Source organism: Eulemur rufifrons, chromosome 19 (genome assembly GCF_041146395.1).
Source record: "Eulemur rufifrons isolate Redbay chromosome 19, OSU_ERuf_1, whole genome shotgun sequence".
NCBI classification, from domain to species: Eukaryota; Metazoa; Chordata; class Mammalia; order Primates; family Lemuridae; genus Eulemur; species Eulemur rufifrons.
Window position 1 is genome coordinate 76,663,660 of NC_091001.1, and position 18,060 is coordinate 76,681,719.

At 35.9% G+C, this 18,060-nt stretch overlaps 1 protein-coding gene across 18 annotated transcripts in view; it reads left to right on the forward strand.

Annotated features, from left to right (window-relative positions):
- NRXN1 (neurexin 1) overlaps positions 1 to 18,060 on the forward strand; it is a 1,058,130-nt gene that overhangs the window by 481,053 nt on the left and 559,017 nt on the right. For all 18 annotated transcript variants that reach the window (XM_069494608.1, XM_069494610.1, XM_069494618.1 and 15 more), the window contains 3 exons: positions 10,433 to 10,555; positions 16,078 to 16,459; positions 17,692 to 17,882. In XM_069494608.1, coding sequence (XP_069350709.1) covers positions 10,433 to 10,555; positions 16,078 to 16,459; positions 17,692 to 17,882 — 696 coding nt within the window. The remainder of the gene's footprint in view (positions 1 to 10,432; positions 10,556 to 16,077; positions 16,460 to 17,691; positions 17,883 to 18,060) is intronic.

The following is an 18,060-nucleotide window of genomic DNA, read 5'->3' on the forward strand; positions in this document are numbered from 1 at the left end:
TATTCAACAGACCAAGATATACACATTTGGAATGTTAAAAAAAAAAAAAAAAAACAGGGAAGAATTTAAATAATCCAGCTAAAATGAATACAGTGCAATTATTCAGCACTATTTAATGTGTTCAGTGTATTCTTAAAAGTTTATAAAATATCTCCTGTTATTAGTGTTCATTTTTGAAAAAACAAACATCTCCAAGTTTAGTATCTGACTTTATATTATTTTCTCAAAGTATTTTTTAATTGGGGTTGGGTATTTCTAACTTTTTTTTAGTATACGTAAATATATTTGTCCTTAAGACTCTGTAAATATCTCTCTGCTTGTAAAGCAAAAGCAAATAGCTCTTTATAAAGACATGAATAGTTCTCAAGGATATATCCTTGGCTAAACTGAGGAGAGCTTGAGGAGGAATGGAGGAGAAGGAGGAAGAGTTACATGGCTTAGCAGGTAGTTCAACTTCCTGGTTCCTAGGGTGATTGGTGTGTTACCAAGCCCGATTTGTAATTGATAGCAAGCCTGGCCAGCAAGACAGGCGGGAGACAACTTCTCTGCTACCCCAGAGGCCATGTCATGAAGTGCAGACAGTACGGGGAAGGTGACTAACCTGTGCCTCTTACGTGGATAAATAAAGGATTTTGCCTCCAGCTTAGTCTGCACATTCCTGAATATAGAGTTTACAAAAAAAAAAAAAAAACCCTTTAAAAATAAATAAGCACAAAAGTTATACTCCTAGTCAAGACTGGCTTCAACAGCATGTAAGCCGTGCAGTCTCCCAGGGCGGTGTGCTAAGAGCCCTGTGCATGAGTTAATGCTCTGCTGTCACCATCCTGAGATTCTTAACTTTGAACAAAGGCCCCACATTTTCATTTTGCACGGGGCTCACAAATTATGTAGCTTGATGTGTCCCCGGTAAGGTTAGGATGTAGCAAAAAACGAATCTGGAAGTGCTATTTACATGTCTAACTTTGTTATTAAATTTTCTAGCTGATTCATGTGAAAAATGTAAATAAAAGGATTTCACTCCCAGCCTAGTATCTAGAAGCTGAGAAAGGTAAAATGGAAATATTTAATGAGGAGGTACTCTCCTTTGAAATTTTTTTAAGCAGAGGTCAGATTATTTTAAAGTAATTATTTTAAAACCAGAAAGTAATGGCAGAGTCAAACAGCAGGCTGAGAGAGAGTATCATAATTACAACCTGAGAAACACATCTTCTTGTCATTTACAGGTAGGAAGTGCTGCTGCCAGGGACCATGACTCAGGCATCAAGCAGTGATAACTCTTGCTTCTGTTTCCTGGGTTTTCTTCACTTCCCATCATTGTCACAATGACAAGGCTTATTTCTATCTCCCCACAGGGTCGTGCCTCCCACCAGAGGCTATTGTCCTCAAAATCAATGGCTAAATAAAACTCCTTCGTACCTGGGAAAGTTGATATAGGTAGAACCTAATTTTACACACACACACACACACACACACTCACACACACTCACACACTCACACACACACACGCACAGCTTTTTAATGAAGTCTTCTAAATATGCAGAAAAGGAAAGGAGGCTAATGCATCCTAGATTCTAGAAGCAGAGGGACTTTACAATTGATTCATATAAAGTCTTTTAAAATTGCTTTTAGTTTTTGTTGTAGTTTTGTAAGAAAACTAAGACAAAGAGCAGTAAAAGAGTTAGACTAATTAGCATAATTAAAATTATGCTAGAGTTAATGGCCATATTGAATCTAACACTCAAATTTCCTGACTCTCAAAGTTTTTTTTTTCCATTGTTATTTCTGTAATAGGCAATGTAAAGTTTACAGGAAAGGGGATTTTTAATTGTCTTTCTATTTATGTGTATCTTACAGGAGCTTGAAAACTACAGCCCACAAGCTAGCCCCTGTTTTAATAAAGTTTTATTGAAACACAGCCACACCCATTTGTGTACATATATATATATATGGCTGCTTTCATACTATAATAGCAAAGCTGGATAATTGCAGTGGTGACCACGTGGCCTACAGAGCAGAATATATTTACTCTCTGGCCCTTTACAGAAAACGTGTTGTGACCCCTGATTTATTAGCTCCTTAGACTCTAAGTTGGGGCATTCCCAATGCTGATATCAGTGTTTGGCACAAAATAAAGTTTAAACTAAATTGATAACATATGGGTGCCATATAACCCAGAATAAATAAGTAGTTAAAATGGGATAAACTGCAGATACAATATGAACCAGTTTTAAAATTTCATAATTATAAGATGCTATGATACTGTAACTTTTCTTCCTCATACAATTACTGGGTGCTGTAGGCGGTTTAATGAACTAAAAACATTGAACAGTCGTGTATAAATATAGAACCAATTTATATGCAATGCTGGAATGCTGGCTTTTTTTTTTTTTTTTTTTTTTTGACGATTCCTACCTGCCTATCATCTGTACGGTTTGTTAGGTGATGGCTTTGCAGAAACACCCCTCAAAATCCTCATGCTCAATAAATGGTTTAATTGAGCAAGCAGATTAACCACTGAAATGACTAGGTAGAAATTACTAACACTTGATGTTTAAGACAAAGAAAATGAAGTCCAGAATCAATTGGTTTGAACTATACTAAGAGGCTGGGTACCTGATAGAGATGGTTCATTTACATAGTTAGCATCTTTAAAATATATACACCACTAGAGGGAGATAGCTACCTAAAGGGTATGTAGACATGTGATAGTTTCAGCTTGAGGCACACATGTCTAAGTGTTTTAAAAATCCAAATATAACTAGTATGTGTTTGGTTTTCCCAAGTTTCTATATAGCCACATCTGTCTTTCAGTTCCAGAAGCATTTGTTAGTTTCTTCGATTGAGGTCTTTGCATTTATTGCTTCAGTGGTTTCTTAACTTTGTTTTATTTGTTTCTGTTGCTCTTCACTACATCTCCTCCACCCCCACCAAATTCCCATTCACAGGCCATTGGCATACAAGGCTTTCTACCAAAAAGGATCCAAAGTTAGTATCATATCTATCTTATTTTAACTCAGTAAATTTAAGCAAGTCTTTATTGACCAATTTCAGGGGGGGTTTTTTGGCAAATATCCTTTACGTTCATTTTCATATTTGTGGTGAATGTTTTGGGAACTAAAAAACCCAAAGCAAAAACTGTGAAATTTCACTTTAAGATGTCAACTCCCCCAAAGAATTTGACTTTGGATCACTTAATTTCAAAAGATGGTAATATGCAGTATGCCTGTTCAAATAAAACTGCATATATTCTTTTCAATACCCATCTTTATATGTAGCATATAGTATCTTTGACTATCAACCATTTTTGAATGTAGATCCTTTGGTGGTTTGCAAAACTCATGTACTTTTCTTTACCTTATTTTCCCATTACAAAGCAGGGAAAAATTATTATTAATATTTTTTGAGATCACACAAAGTGCCAGGCACCTAACACCTTCCATTTGTTATTTCCCTTAGTTCTTGCAACAAGCCTATGAAATAAGATAGATATTGTTATCCCACATTTACAGATGATGGAAGGGAAACTCAGAGAAGCTAACTAACCTTTCTAAGCCTATTCAAGCAGAAAATGCAAAACCTACTTTTGAATTTAGGTTGATATAATTCTTACCCAAGTTCAAGATTTTTCTTTTTTTTACTATACATACTGATCTCCCTGGAAATATGTGAGAATCTGCATTTGAGCCACATGTGAGGGGGTATGCATGAAAACACACCTGTTTCAACACTGCTTGTAAAACTCTGTGTGGCAGTAAGGTTGTTTGGAGGTTGCACTAATTCTGCTACCAAAGCAGAAAGTCTGTTTAAAATGAATTTAGAGTAATTTATTGTATTAATACATTTATAAATAGAAAGAAATAGGGAATGATGCAATATGCAAAAATCAAAGAATGTTCACCTTTCTGATTTTGGCAAGACAATTAAGTAATGCATGTTAGGCAGGTCCTGAATAAATCAGGGGCCTAGATACTAGTCTCTACCTGTCAGTAACAAGGAGGACTGAGGAAAATCAACCAACCTCTCACGGAGTTATATGTAAAATGAAAGAGGTGGTCCAATTTTCCATTCATCCCTTGAAAGCTATTTTTTTCTTGGTTAAATAAATTCACTTATTAATTTATGCCCCCACAATCTCATTGATAATGTAAAGTTATAAACAAAAATAATTTAAAAATAATTGGGCAGGAAAGCCAATAGGCAATTTAAAAAATGGAAAGAAAAGACTTAAGTTGCTTAAATGAAATGCAGCACAAATCCTGAATCTTGGCTCCCTGATAGATAGAAATTAAGGTAGGGCAATCTGATGCATAACTCATATGACATAAGAGGAAAGAGCTACCAAATCTTAAGGACAAGGTCTATGATTGTGGACTTTGTAATTAAGGGATTGTTGGGAATGCATGCTAGAGGCATGATAATGCAGACAGACTAAAACTAGTAGCTTTGAATACCAAAATGGACTTTGATATACATAAGAAATTATGTTCTATTCCTAAGCTACACAATCCTTTTTGTAAATCAAGTGTACTTTTGTAAGCAAAGGATTGTTTGCAAATGACTTTTAAAAGCCTTCTTTGGAGTTTTCTGATAAAGAGGGTCATCCTTTTTCTCAAGGGAGAAATGAGCCCCCTACTTGAGTGACTCTCAAAGTTTGTAGAGTCCACGGTTTCCAAATGGTGCCTCAAGGGCCCAGTTAGCCTGCTTCTTTATAAGGGCAGCTCCTCATTTATAGGGTTTTCATATTCTTTATGCAAGATTATTGTGGAAAAAAATAATTCCACTGATTTAAAAGTAATGATAAAACCACTGCCCCAGTTCAGCTCCTGGATTTTCATATCACGTAACCACACTTGTCCTGAGTAAGGCAAGCTTAGAGAGATACCAGGTCAGAGGCCTTCATACTTCCCTTCTCTGATCTGATTCTTTGAACAGGTGAGAGGATAATTTGCTATAACTTAAAAAAATGTTCCTTCATTATCACTTCATTATTTCACCACAAAAGCTTCTGATCTATGATTTAGTGCCCTGAGTGAACTTGTCCGTAAAGCAAAGGGATACCCTGGTACACAGAATGTAATGGTTCCTCCTCCTGACTGATCATTTATTTGCTGCTGTATTCTCTGAGGGATGTCAAGATGACAAAACACAGTTCTCACCATTAAAATTTGACTCTATAAAGTAATAAGCACATTTTCTAGCACATATAAATATTGGCCTTCTGGATTCACTTGTGTTTAGTAATTCTAGAGTAGAATAGCCTCTTTACGGGCCCTGTCTGACCTCTGCCTACATGTGCCAAAACAAGAATAAATACATTAATAATAATAATTAAAATCTCATACATTTATAGAATTTCTCTATGATATTTCACTCTTACATGTAGCTCCAAGGTGGTTCTGGTCCTCCCTAGTATGACAGAATTTTAAAGTTGGCTATAGGAGGATATTTTTTAATATGCTCTTATCCGGAACCCTCATTTTACGGATAAAAATAGAAACAGGGAAGATAAATGACTTGCTTAAGGTGACATAATTAGTTGATGATGACAGACTAGGAACAAAAAATTCCAGTTTTCTCCACTACTCCCTCCCATAGTGAAAAGCTACAGATTGTAACATGACATTTCCTTTGTTCTAAGACTAATATTTAAAAGGACCTAAGATCCATATTGATATGAAAATGGAGGTGAATAGTAGTTAGCAAATGTGATTCTGATTTGGCCAAACGAAGCTACCATCTTTTAAGTGCTTTCTCTCTCTCTCGCTCTCTTGCTCTCTCACATGTATGTACTCACACATGAACACACACACACCTTTCTTTGTCTCATGCCTCTTAATTCCAACCCTTCTTAGGAGTAAATCTTAGAAATACTTGGAATTTATGAATGGGTAGGTTATGAAGGAACAATCAACTTGAATCAAGAAAAAACGAAATGAGCCAGGTGTGGTGGTGTGTGCCTATACTCCCAGCTGGCCTCCCTTGAGCCCAGGTGTTTGAGTCCAGCCCAGGCAACATAGTGAGACCTCAACTCGAAAAGAAAAGAAAAGAAAAAAAGAAAAGAAAAGAAAAGAAGCGAAACTGAGAAGTTTATTGTTTTTACTTCCATCTGTTAGTAATAAATTTTAGCTACAAAGTCAACAGCAAATACAGTGAATATCACCAAACAGAAAACACTTATACTGTATCTTAGATTAAACTCTGTTGAAAGGAACTTACACTCTTATTAAATTGTGTTTATCCTTGCTTGGCTTTTACCTTTCATGCAGAGAAAATAGAAGTCCATAACCAAATCATAGACTCAGATTTTGGTGTTCCTCCAGAAGTTTGCTCTAGATAAGCATGATATAATGGGCAAAATAATTTTTTAAAAGTTTATGAGACTTAGAGTCTAGAGACCCAGACTCCTCTATTAAATCAGTGTGAATATGGGGAAATCATCTAATTACTTTGGAGCTCATGTTCTTTCTTTGTAGGTGACTTGGTAAACTTCTACATCTCTCATGTCCCTTCCAATTCTAAAATTCTTTAAAATAACATTAGCCAGTAGAGCTGAATTCTGACCCAGTCTTGTGAAATATTAGCTGTGGACATTCAGCCACATTTCACCTCTCTTATACTACCTGCAGATGATTTGCTGTGGAAAGGACATTTTAATGGAGATGGAAGATCTCAAAAACTCAGTTTTCAACTCCACTTCTTACTGCTTCTGAGACTTTTAATAATTTGCTCGACCTTTCTACATCTGCTTACATAGTATAAAATGAAAAAAAAATATATAGCTCTGCGGCTTAAATAATAGATTACAGTAAGAATCAAGGGTAAAATCACATATAAACCGTAACTCCCCACAAAATATAAGAAATGATGTCTTTAAAATAGAAACGGTGCTATGGACTTTCTTAAAAGTCCTTAAAATATTGCTCCCTATCTTAGTCTGCTTAGGCTGTTACAACAAAATACCATAGACCAGGTGGCTTAAACAACAGACATTTTTTTTTCTCATAGTCCTCACAGTTTTCTTGAAGGCTGAGAAGTCCAAGATCAAGGTGTCAGCAGATCTTGGTCAGGGCCCACTTCCTGGCTTGTAGACGGCTGCTTTCTCTCTGTATCCTCTAATTAACTCTCAAAGGCTCCACCTCCTACTACCATCACATTGAGGATAAGAAATTCAACATGTGAATTTGGGAGGGACACAAACATTCAGTCCATAACTCTCACATTAATGCTGGGAGAAAGATGTTAGTACAATTGAGACATGTTTTCATATCCCCAAAGGAAAAGGAAATTCCAAAAGGAATTCAGGTCACTAACAGTTTGAACAAACTATAATTTTGTTATTAAAATTTTGGCAAGAGGCAAAATGCTCTCAAATTCAACATGTCAACAGTTAAGCCATCTCTCTTTAACAATTCCATGTATTTTAGATTTTTCTGAGAATGTGAAATTTTAAAGAAACCATAGAAATCAGCTAGATTATCTCTGCATTTTATAGATGTGGATGTTGAGACCACCAGAAGGTGAATATTTTAGCTAACTGCTTATTATGGATGGAGACAGGTCCTAAACTGATGGCCATGCTTCTGTATTACATCTTTAGTCGCAGCCATCTCAGCATCTCTAGGGAGAGAGGATGTTGTTTAGAGGTTTTGTTCCCCCAGGACTTAATGCAGAGAATGTATAGGATTTCCAAACTGTGTGATCAAGTAGGAAAAGCTAGAAGTCATCACAAAGAGCATATTTTTTACCTCCTTCATTTGGATATGGGAAACTGGGAAGTGAAGTTTCTGGCTAAAGGGTTTCATAGCTAGGGTGCCGGATAATGCAGGGAAAACGCGCAGGCTTTGAGTGAGGCCTAGGATGGAACTAGGTTCTACCACTTTTTAGCTGTGTGACCTTGGGACAAGCAGTTTTAGCTTTTTAGGGCTTCAGTTCCACATCTGCAATTTAATAATAACGTAAAGATGAAACAAGATAACAGACAAAGTGCCCGGTATAGAATAAGCACTCACCAGCCCCAACTTCTTTTTTAGCAGCGAGTCAAGGACTGGCAATCACAATTCTTAACTCCCAGTCTAGTGCACTTTCCATTGCACTTCATGTTACATGGGTAACATTGTTCTGAACTGGGGCTATTAAGTGCATTTTTAAAAACCTTGTCTTCCAAAGTCAATCTGTTACATTTTTAATAATGCAAGAAAGGAGCTGGAAGTTGGCCCATAGAGATTTTTATGATCCAAAGGTTTATTTTTAATTGGATTTTGTGCCTGTTGTTATGGAAATAGTTGTTTCATAGATTAAGCATTATAATTTTACTGCAAGATCAAGCCTACAATGGGGTATAACGATGATATCACCCCTATGCTTCCTTTCCTTGACAAAATATATTTAAAATGAAAAGAATGGGAGTGAAACTGCTTCAAAGCACATATTTCTAAGAAAAAAAGGATCTCTCCTATAAAAATAGTTTTAAAATGATATATTCTCTTTTCAAAAAAGATCAAAACTGAGGATGGCCCTGAGTGCCAGTAGGATGCTAAGATACTGCAGAGTTATTAAATACTTCTTTCTTCACTATTGAAACTAGAAAGAGTCCCTTTGATCCTGGAACTTACTTTCAACATTTGGTCTCAAAATATTTTTGCAGTTGCTGAACTAACAGGCTTTGTCCCGTTATTCAGTGATCATTCTCTCAAAACTGTTCTATCTGGTATAGTTTTTATTCCAGTATCAGGATGTGTAATTTAAATTCTCTAAAGAAACAAAGAGATGATTTCTAATCTTAATAATAGTTGGTACTGCTTAAAAAAAATGAGGCAGTTCATCCTGTAAAATTTAGCTTATATCCCTGGCTCAGTTTAAGCCTGAGACACACCAACCGAGGATACAAGACTTGTATCATCAGTAATTCTGTAAGAGAAATCAAGGGGCTGGATGGATAGCCAGCATGCAGTTCTACAAGCAAACAGTGCTTTCATGTGGATGGACTACTGAGGTTTCTTCTACTGGGTTCCCTTATTTAATTTTTCTCTTTCCTCTTTCCTTGATCCTTCTCCGTGGCCTATATCTTTGCCTTCTTGTATGTCCTCCAATGATTCTCGGGAATCAATTGGTGTTGCTGGCAGAATTTGGTTTAAAGAAATTATGAATTTCAATCCTGATCCTCAATCACTTGAACATCATGAAACTCAATGATGCCGTGCCCTTCATTATTTTAATGTACCAACAAGTTTCAGTACTTAAAAAAGTGAGAGAAAATCTATCACCAAATAATGTATCTTTAATGTTATTTTTCTCAATGAATCATAATGTCAGATTAATAGAAAAATATATTTTAATAAAAATTTCCAGTTATAGTAAAATCATTTTGCCTTGCTTTGTTTTAAAGTTGAAGAGGGGCATAGTCTAATTTTGTCATTTCAATAATTTCCACCATATGCCTTTCTGAAATAATATGTCTGTTCTATTAATAAGTCTATTTAAATTCCATTTGCATAGGTTTATATAGTTGCACTAGCAGTTACTTTCCCAGTTGGTCGCACTTCTTGCCCTCTATTTTCTGGCCATTAGCTGGGAATCCCTGACCTCTACTGTTGGTTAATATCACCATTTTTCTTTCCCACTCAATATCTGGAACTTTATTGGCTTTGCGTTCTTTTCTTTTTTGTCCACTTACTGCAAGTTAATACCTGCACCTACAGAAGAGCCTCCGTCACACACACAGAGATTTGCAACATATACACACAAATGTATGTCAATTAGATATAAGGAGGTTTTTTAGACTTTTTCGACACAACATTCCATAAATTTAGGAGGCAAATAAACCTAAGAACATGGCAAACATTGGAGGTACATGGTGATGTAAGAGCTAAAAAGCAGCCTTCACAAAATACAGTATCTAGAGTAGCCTTGTAGCCGGTCTAATCAGCCACTCACTGAAAATGCTTAGCTAAGGATCTGTGCTCAGACGTCTTCTGGAGGTGAGCAGTTACATGACTGCTAGTTACTCCATTAGTAAGAAAGAGATGATTGCAAAAATCAGAGATTTCCTTAAAAAAAAAAAAAAGTGTGTGTAAATTTGGGAAGCTTCCCAGTGCTACATTGACTGTGCCTATTTATGACAACAGGCTAATTCACTTCTCTTAGAGCAACATATAGGATAGAGAGTCTTAAGTTGTCACACCTGAATGTTTGTTAACTTGTCATTTTTCTTGCTTGCTATGTATGACTCTAATGGGCTTGAACATTGGTCCAGCCAGTCTCTCTTCTCTTCTCTCCTTTCTCTCCCTCCTCTCTCTCATGTCTTTCTCTCTTCTCTCTCTCCTCCCTCTCCCTTGCTTTCTCCCCTTCTTTGTCTCTTTCTCTCACTTTCTGTGAGGTTCATTTGCTTGACTGATTCTGAGTGTCCATAATGACTGTTTGGCATATTCTACAGGCAAAGGTCCCGAGACCCTTTTTGCTGGCTATAACCTCAATGATAATGAATGGCACACAGTGCGTGTGGTTCGGCGAGGAAAAAGTTTAAAGTTAACTGTGGATGACCAACAGGCCATGACAGGTAAACACCTTGTCCCCATTGACTTTGCTAATGCTAATGCTTTAAACTTTTCATTTTTTGCAGGTGGCTTTTCAAGTCAAGGCTGACACACAACTTGAAGCTTATACACACAGTTCATTTTATATTCTGATTTTTCTCCTAACAATTTTATGTAATGAACAGCCTGTTAAATGTTTTTCCTCCCCAATGATCAACATGTTTTATGTCATTTTTGCCCTTTAATATTTCGAGAAGAAATTGTAATCTATTTTAATTTTTTTGCTCTGATAAATATTTTAGTAACATATAAAATATTGAAGTCATTGTTTGGATTCCAATTTCTGTTTAGTTTCTTTGTTTCTTAAATATTTAGGGGATAAACAGTAGCAAGTTCTACTTTTTAGCTTTTAGGTAAATTGATAGATATACTGGCATTCTGTAGTAAGCCACTTTTTCACTTGAAGCTATAATAGATCATTTATGGCCATTTAGCTCAGTTGGTCAAACTCAAGTATTAAGAATGTCAAGTTCAATCCCCGACTTGTAGATTCCTAATTCAGATGAGGTATACAAAGCTCCATCCTGGAGACACAGGGAAGCAAATGAAAGAGAAATCGGTGTGCCTTTATTTTCTCTGAAAATAACTCCAAGCTTATGACCCACTGGGATATTAGCTTCTCTTACTTTTTTAGAGAACAGTCCCATGTGAATTATTCTGGTAAAAAGCATAAGATGGTCCTTGTGCAATGGAGAAGTGCCTGTTCCTTCAATCCCAAAAAAGTTCCCATGGTCAGAGGGCAGTCAGCTCTATCAATGTGGAGATATCATGTGTAGGATTTTAACTTTTGAAAGAATCATTCTCTAACTTAAAGAAGGAAGGCAGAATTTTTAATAATGGCCATTCTGACAGGGGTAAGGTGATATCTCATTAAGGTTTTAATTTGCATTTCCCTGATGATTAGTAATGTTGAGCATTTCTTCCTATGTTTGTTGGCCATTTATCTATCTTCTTTTGAAACACTTCCGTTCATGTCTTCTGCCCACTTTTTAATGGGATTGTTTGTTTTTTTCTTGCTGATTTGTTTGAGTTCTCTTATTCCTTCCTTCTTGTCTTCCATTTGATCTTATATCTCATGAAAGCCAATGATTTTTAAGAGTAAGTCATCCTTGATTTACATAGTACAGAAAATGTTTCCAAAAGTAGCAATGGGAACTTGGAATTGAGGCTTAAATTTAGAATGGAATTTTTTTTTCAGACATTTTAGTGGCCACTTGAAGCCACCCATGAATCAGGGAAGCAATTGAAGTTTCTTATTAAATTTTACAGCAAGTCAGAAATCACCGAATGGGAAGAATGTTAAAAAGGAAAACACAAGGGACTCTTCATGCAAAGTCCTAAAGGAAAACACAAGGGGCTCTTCATGCAAAGTCCTACATTTTCTGACATCTGTTAAGGCTGTTGAACATAGGGCAATACATACTCCAGCTGTTCGTGAGAATGTCTGCACCTCACCTAGCATAATGAGAATAGCAGTTGCCAATAGAGGAGCTCAAGGAGGAAGCTTTCCTAGGTATAGGGTTGTACAAACTATGTGCAATCCCTAAGTGGGAAGTCACTGGGTTTCAACTCATCACTTTGTCTAAAACATCTGGTATCATGTGCTTTGTATGTGTGTCATGCCCTTTGTTAAAAAAAAATATATTAACCATATATCCAGCTCCTCAAGCCTAAAAGTCAGGGATAATCATCCACCATCACCATTCTGCTCATTTTTAGTAAATCTTGTAAATTATATCTGCAAAGTATCTCATTTTGTCCATTTTTTTTTTCATTTCTGCTGCAACTACCCTAGTTTAAATCCTCTCCAATCTATTGTACCAACAAAGGGATTACACACACACACACACATACACACATACACCCCTTTTGAGTCATATCTCACTCCTGCTTAAGACCCTCCATTAGCTCCTAATATGATCAGAAGGCACTGTGAGAGATCTGGTCCCTGGCTCTCCTTCCAATCTCATGTGAACCACTAACTTTGCTTGCTTGCAACTCTCCAGCCATGCTGTTTAGCACTTTCTCATGCAAAGACACATTCACCTGTCTTCCCTTCCTGGAATCCTCCTCTTGATTCCCCTTCCCCGGGTCTTAGCATGGCTTTCTCCTTTTAATCCTTCAAATCTAGCTTAAATATCAAATCAGGCACTTGCTCCCATTCCAAATTTACTAACACAATACCCATTCATCAAATTCATAGCATTTCTCTGAGATTTGTTATTATGTTTAATTATATCCTTTCTTTTTTCTAGTCTGCCTTCCCCCAGTAGACTGTGAGTTTTATGAAAACAGGGGCCAGGTCTATTTTTCTCAATCCGATATCCCCATTATCTAGCATAGCATTTGACACATATACCACACACTTAGTAACTTTAAGTGAATTAACAAGTGGGTATAAGGCTTGGGGATTATTTTGTTCCACACCAGAAATTTAACTCAGCTCAGAGCAACACTGAACCTAAAATAGGTAATCTTGCTATATGTTTGGTAAAAATATTGGACTTAGATATTGAGATTTCTATACAAACCATCCAAGAAACTTGTTCTGGTGGTTGTCTTATAGGAGACTATTGTCAATCTGCTATACCCCAGGCACCTTGATCAGAGGCATTTTGCTAATTCCAAATTCTCCTTTCCACTAAATCTCTATGAATGACAGTGCATTTTAAAATGATTAGAATCTTAACATATTTTCTCCTCCAAAGTCCTTTATTTTTTCTTACTGAATCAACATACACACATATAATAGTAGAAGTGGATACACTACTGATAAAAATTAAATAATGGAGTAAATTCTGAGGGAAAAATAATTCTTTAAAAGGCAGCAGTCAGTTAATGTTTTCTGAGTGAGTGGATATTGACATTTAGGTGCTAATTCTCCCTCATGAGCAAGCATATGTGCCATTACTGTCTGTGTGATTTATATAATGTACTTAATGATATAAATAGACTTATTAAAGAAAGACTGTGCTCTTGAATATAGACCATATGTTCTTTCTTGTGACAGGGCCATGATTGCTTCAACACTGTTTTACTACCTTTTTATTATTTATGTTCTGCATACATATTCTATTCCTTTGAGAAAGAAAAACTGGTATTAAGTGTTATTTTTGTCACTGAACATCTTAGTCCTGCTAAACAAAATGGTTTTCCCTATTTTAGACCTGCCAAGAAGTTGACAATATGGGGTAATATTTAATTTAAAGTATTAGAAATATTTGTCTGGATTTCTTTTTTACTATTTGTTCATCAGTAGAGCCTCTAAAAAGAAATGGGTTCACTGAGTTAAGACTTAGATTTTAATATAGCAAAAATGATAAAAATAAACACAAGGGACTATCAAAGCCCAAGTGATTTTTAAGCTTTTCATATCCTTCATTCTATATAGCATCTTTATTCAATGTTGCTGATGTCTCTAGAGCTTTATATTTGGATATTATTAAAGGTTAATTTTATTTGCTATCAAAGAGATAGATCCCCACAGAACAGTATTGAGGTCATTGAACAAGAAGAACTGAAGAAGGAGAGGGAAATGATGTCATATGAGAAACCAGAATTGCTAAGGATATAATAATATTTTAGCCTTGAATAGACAATCAGGAGGCATAGTGGTGGGGGTAGGGAGAAAAGAGACAATTATTTACAATGATTTCTTTTGTTGGTGAAAGAAAAGTTTTCAGAGAGGGCATCAGAACAAATAGCTGCAAAGAGAACATGCCAAGGCAGACTGGAATCCTGTTACCAGGACCAAGGACTAGTAAAGAGTGTTTGAAAATTAAGTAAAGTACAGATCAGGAGAGAGTTTTGTACACCAGTGAGTTTATAATCACTAAAGTCAATTAACTAAGTACATAAACAGTTTTTCTTTTGCACCAAAAAGAATGACTTCTAAGTTTTACTTACAGGCATTTCCTTAAAATTCTGTCTAATAGTTTATACTCTTAACTAAAGAAATAGCAATCTGTCAAACTGGTTGATGGGGACCCATGTAGGTGGGTGTTCAATCTTTATTACACCTGGGAAGATTTAGTGCATTGCCTCAGGGGCTGATTCTGAGATTAGCTCTCATTAATATTTTCATTAAGATTATGGATAAGATAGGGTGAACTTGATAAGTTTTCCAATTATGGCAAATTGGGTAGGGAAGTTAGTACCTGGAAGAACTTAATTGCATTTAAATGACCATTTTGAGTTAGAAGAGAGTGAATGACGGTTTAATTAGACAAAAGCAAAATGCTGAGAGTGAAAAACTGGCACTGATAAGAGTTACTTATATTTATGTAGTGCTTTACCGTTTAGAAAACAAGTTTGCATCTTTATTTTACTTTCAACCTTGCAACCAGGTACAATTATCATTCTGGATGTAAAGATGGGGCTAGGTCTGCTTTTAATGGATTTGACATAGAAATATGGCGGGATGGAGAGGAATGAGGGTGAAGTTGAATAGTCAATTGTTTGATAAATCTGTAGCTAAACTTCACACTAGGACGTTTAAAGAAGATTATGCCTTGTAGCAATGTGGGCTAATTTTATCAAAACTGGTATTATCAAAATTGGGCATGCCTTGAATTAGTGTATTGTGCTCGATTTAGTTATCCAAAGCATAGTGCAAGGAAAATGGCATAGGTCCACAGATCAAGAGAATTTCTAATGTGTTTGGGAGACTAATGCGAACAAAGACTATAGACATTATTCAGCACAGAAAAGGGAAAGTGAAAAGCACATATTTAACTTCAAACTCATTTTCGTGGTTCATTATTGGAAGAATAGGTGGCAACACAACGCTCCTCTATTTCTATTGGGTACAAGAAAATACATAATCACAATTCTTTCATGGAAGAACATTTTATATATTATAAATTAACTATATATAAGTTAAATATAAGTTATATAGAAAATTATATGTAATTTATAATATATAAATCTCTATATAAATTAAATATAATTTTATATAGTTAATTATAAAATTATATATAAATTATATATTATATATGATTCTATATATAATACATAAATTTATATATAAATTATATATATAAAATCTCACCTAATCATGAAGCTGGGATATATCACTTTACTGGGATGATTTAGAATACTCGCTGTCCCTAACTGTCCATCTATCCCTCCCTCCCTCCCTCCCTTTCTCCCTTTCTCCTTCCCTCTTACCCTTTCCTCACTCTATTCCCAACTAACTTCATTTTTTCTTTTATTAAAAAAAATCCTGTAACTTTTTGTTAATGAGGATGATTTTTGTGAAGACTAAAATTTGGACAAGGATTAAAACCTGACCTAAGAATGTTTTATTATATAAGCCAGCCTTATTTTACCCTTTAACATCACCTAGGTGTTCTTACCATGCACGACTAAGTATCAAGAAGATATTCAGCTCCTTGTGTATTAAAATGTAATATTGCTATGGAAGTCTAAAGTTGAAAGTGCCTTTCAGATATAGAAAATAATAATATATTATCTTTTCTCTTAGGTCAAATGGCGGGTGATCATACCAGGCTGGAGTTCCATAACATAGAGACTGGCATCATCACAGAACGACGGTATCTTTCTTCTGTCCCCTCCAACTTTATTGGACACCTGCAGAGCCTGACATTTAACGGAATGGCATACATTGACCTGTGTAAAAATGGCGACATAGATTACTGTGAGCTCAATGCCAGATTTGGCTTCAGGAACATCATAGCAGACCCTGTCACCTTCAAGACCAAATCAAGCTATGTTGCCTTAGCTACATTGCAAGCCTACACTTCTATGCATCTTTTTTTCCAGTTCAAGACAACATCCCTGGATGGACTAATTCTATATAACAGTGGAGATGGAAATGATTTTATTGTTGTTGAATTAGTAAAAGGGTGAGTACATGTCAGTTCGATGACAAATAAATAAAACTTTGGGACAATGGACCTCGATTTCCAAAAATATACACTAAACAGAATGTATTGGCTTATAAGGTGGTAGGCAGAGATATGGGGGGTGGCGAACAAATAAAGCATTTGTTTACCTCACTTCTTGGATATCTTAAATTAATATGGATTCAGTACAGTCTTTCGTACCTACCTTTCTACATATGAGATACAAATAACATTGAGTTCTAATTTACAGGAGGCATTTCATGAATCTTACACTTCAAAATGTGCATTTCATGACTGTGCACAATGCAGTTCCACAAAAGAATTTCTAGAAGTTTGTAGGCTAGACTGTGCTAAATTAAATAGCTAATTCAAGTACTTGTATTACTTAAATTTCACAAAATCCCGTTCAACCCAAGCTCAATTCTGTGTTGTATTTCCTTAAAGAATTTAGAAAGAAAGATTTGTGTGAAATTTCCTTGAAACTGTGAGATGCATTAAGAGGCATTTGATGCATCTTAATTGATCTGAGCATTTGTCAGCAGATGTTGCATATTTACAATGGGCCAGATAATGTGCCAGGTGCTGATATAAATATATATCCCTTCCACCCCTGTGCACATCTCAGATTTCCAGAAACCCTGAGCCACACACACCAACATGCACTCCTAGCGGGTACAGGTTAACACAAACGTAACAGAAAAGCACTATGAAAGGCTTTCTGAGATGATCATGCGCCAAGCCTCAGGAGGGTCATCAGGGAAATTAGAAAAACCTCTAGGGCAGGAAGTAGATTTTTGAGCTGGGTCTTGAAGGATGAGTGCACATCTGTATACAAACAGAGTTTTGCGTTCAAAGGGATAAACAGGTGCACGAAGAATGAGAAGAATAACCATTTCAGTGTGCCTAACAAAGGATAGAAGGAATGGTGGAAATAGGAAAACCATAGTGAAAGATATTAATTACCTACCAAAGTCATAAAGAAAAATGTAGACTGTAATTTTAAAAATTATGTTCTCTATTTCCTATAGTGGAGACAATGAGTAATCCTTGCTGAAACAGAGCAGTGTTTCTTAATTTCTTATTAGCTGAGCTCTGTGTAACTCACTCTCATGACTTCTATTCAGGATAGAACTGCCTGGGGAAAAAAAAAATCACCATTTTTAATATTTAGTTTGATTTCATCAAAAATTCATAAAGTGATGGCACTTTCCCCTCTTTCATTCTTTTCCCAGGTACTTACATTATGTGTTTGATTTGGGAAATGGTGCTAACCTCATCAAAGGGAGCTCAAATAAACCTCTCAATGACAATCAGTGGCACAACGTGATGATATCAAGGGACACCAGCAATCTCCACACTGTAAAGATTGACACGAAAATCACAACGCAAATCACGGCTGGAGCCAGGAACTTAGACCTCAAGAGTAAGTACACGCTACTGTCAGCGTAACCAGCGTTGCACCACAGGCTCTGCCTTCACATGGGCAATCCTCTGCTTAGGGCTGTGTTTGTACTTTCCACAAAGACTGACCAGAATTTGATTTTCAGAATGTAATTAATAATACAACACACAAGCCTCTGGTCCCCCTTTAATGTTGTAGG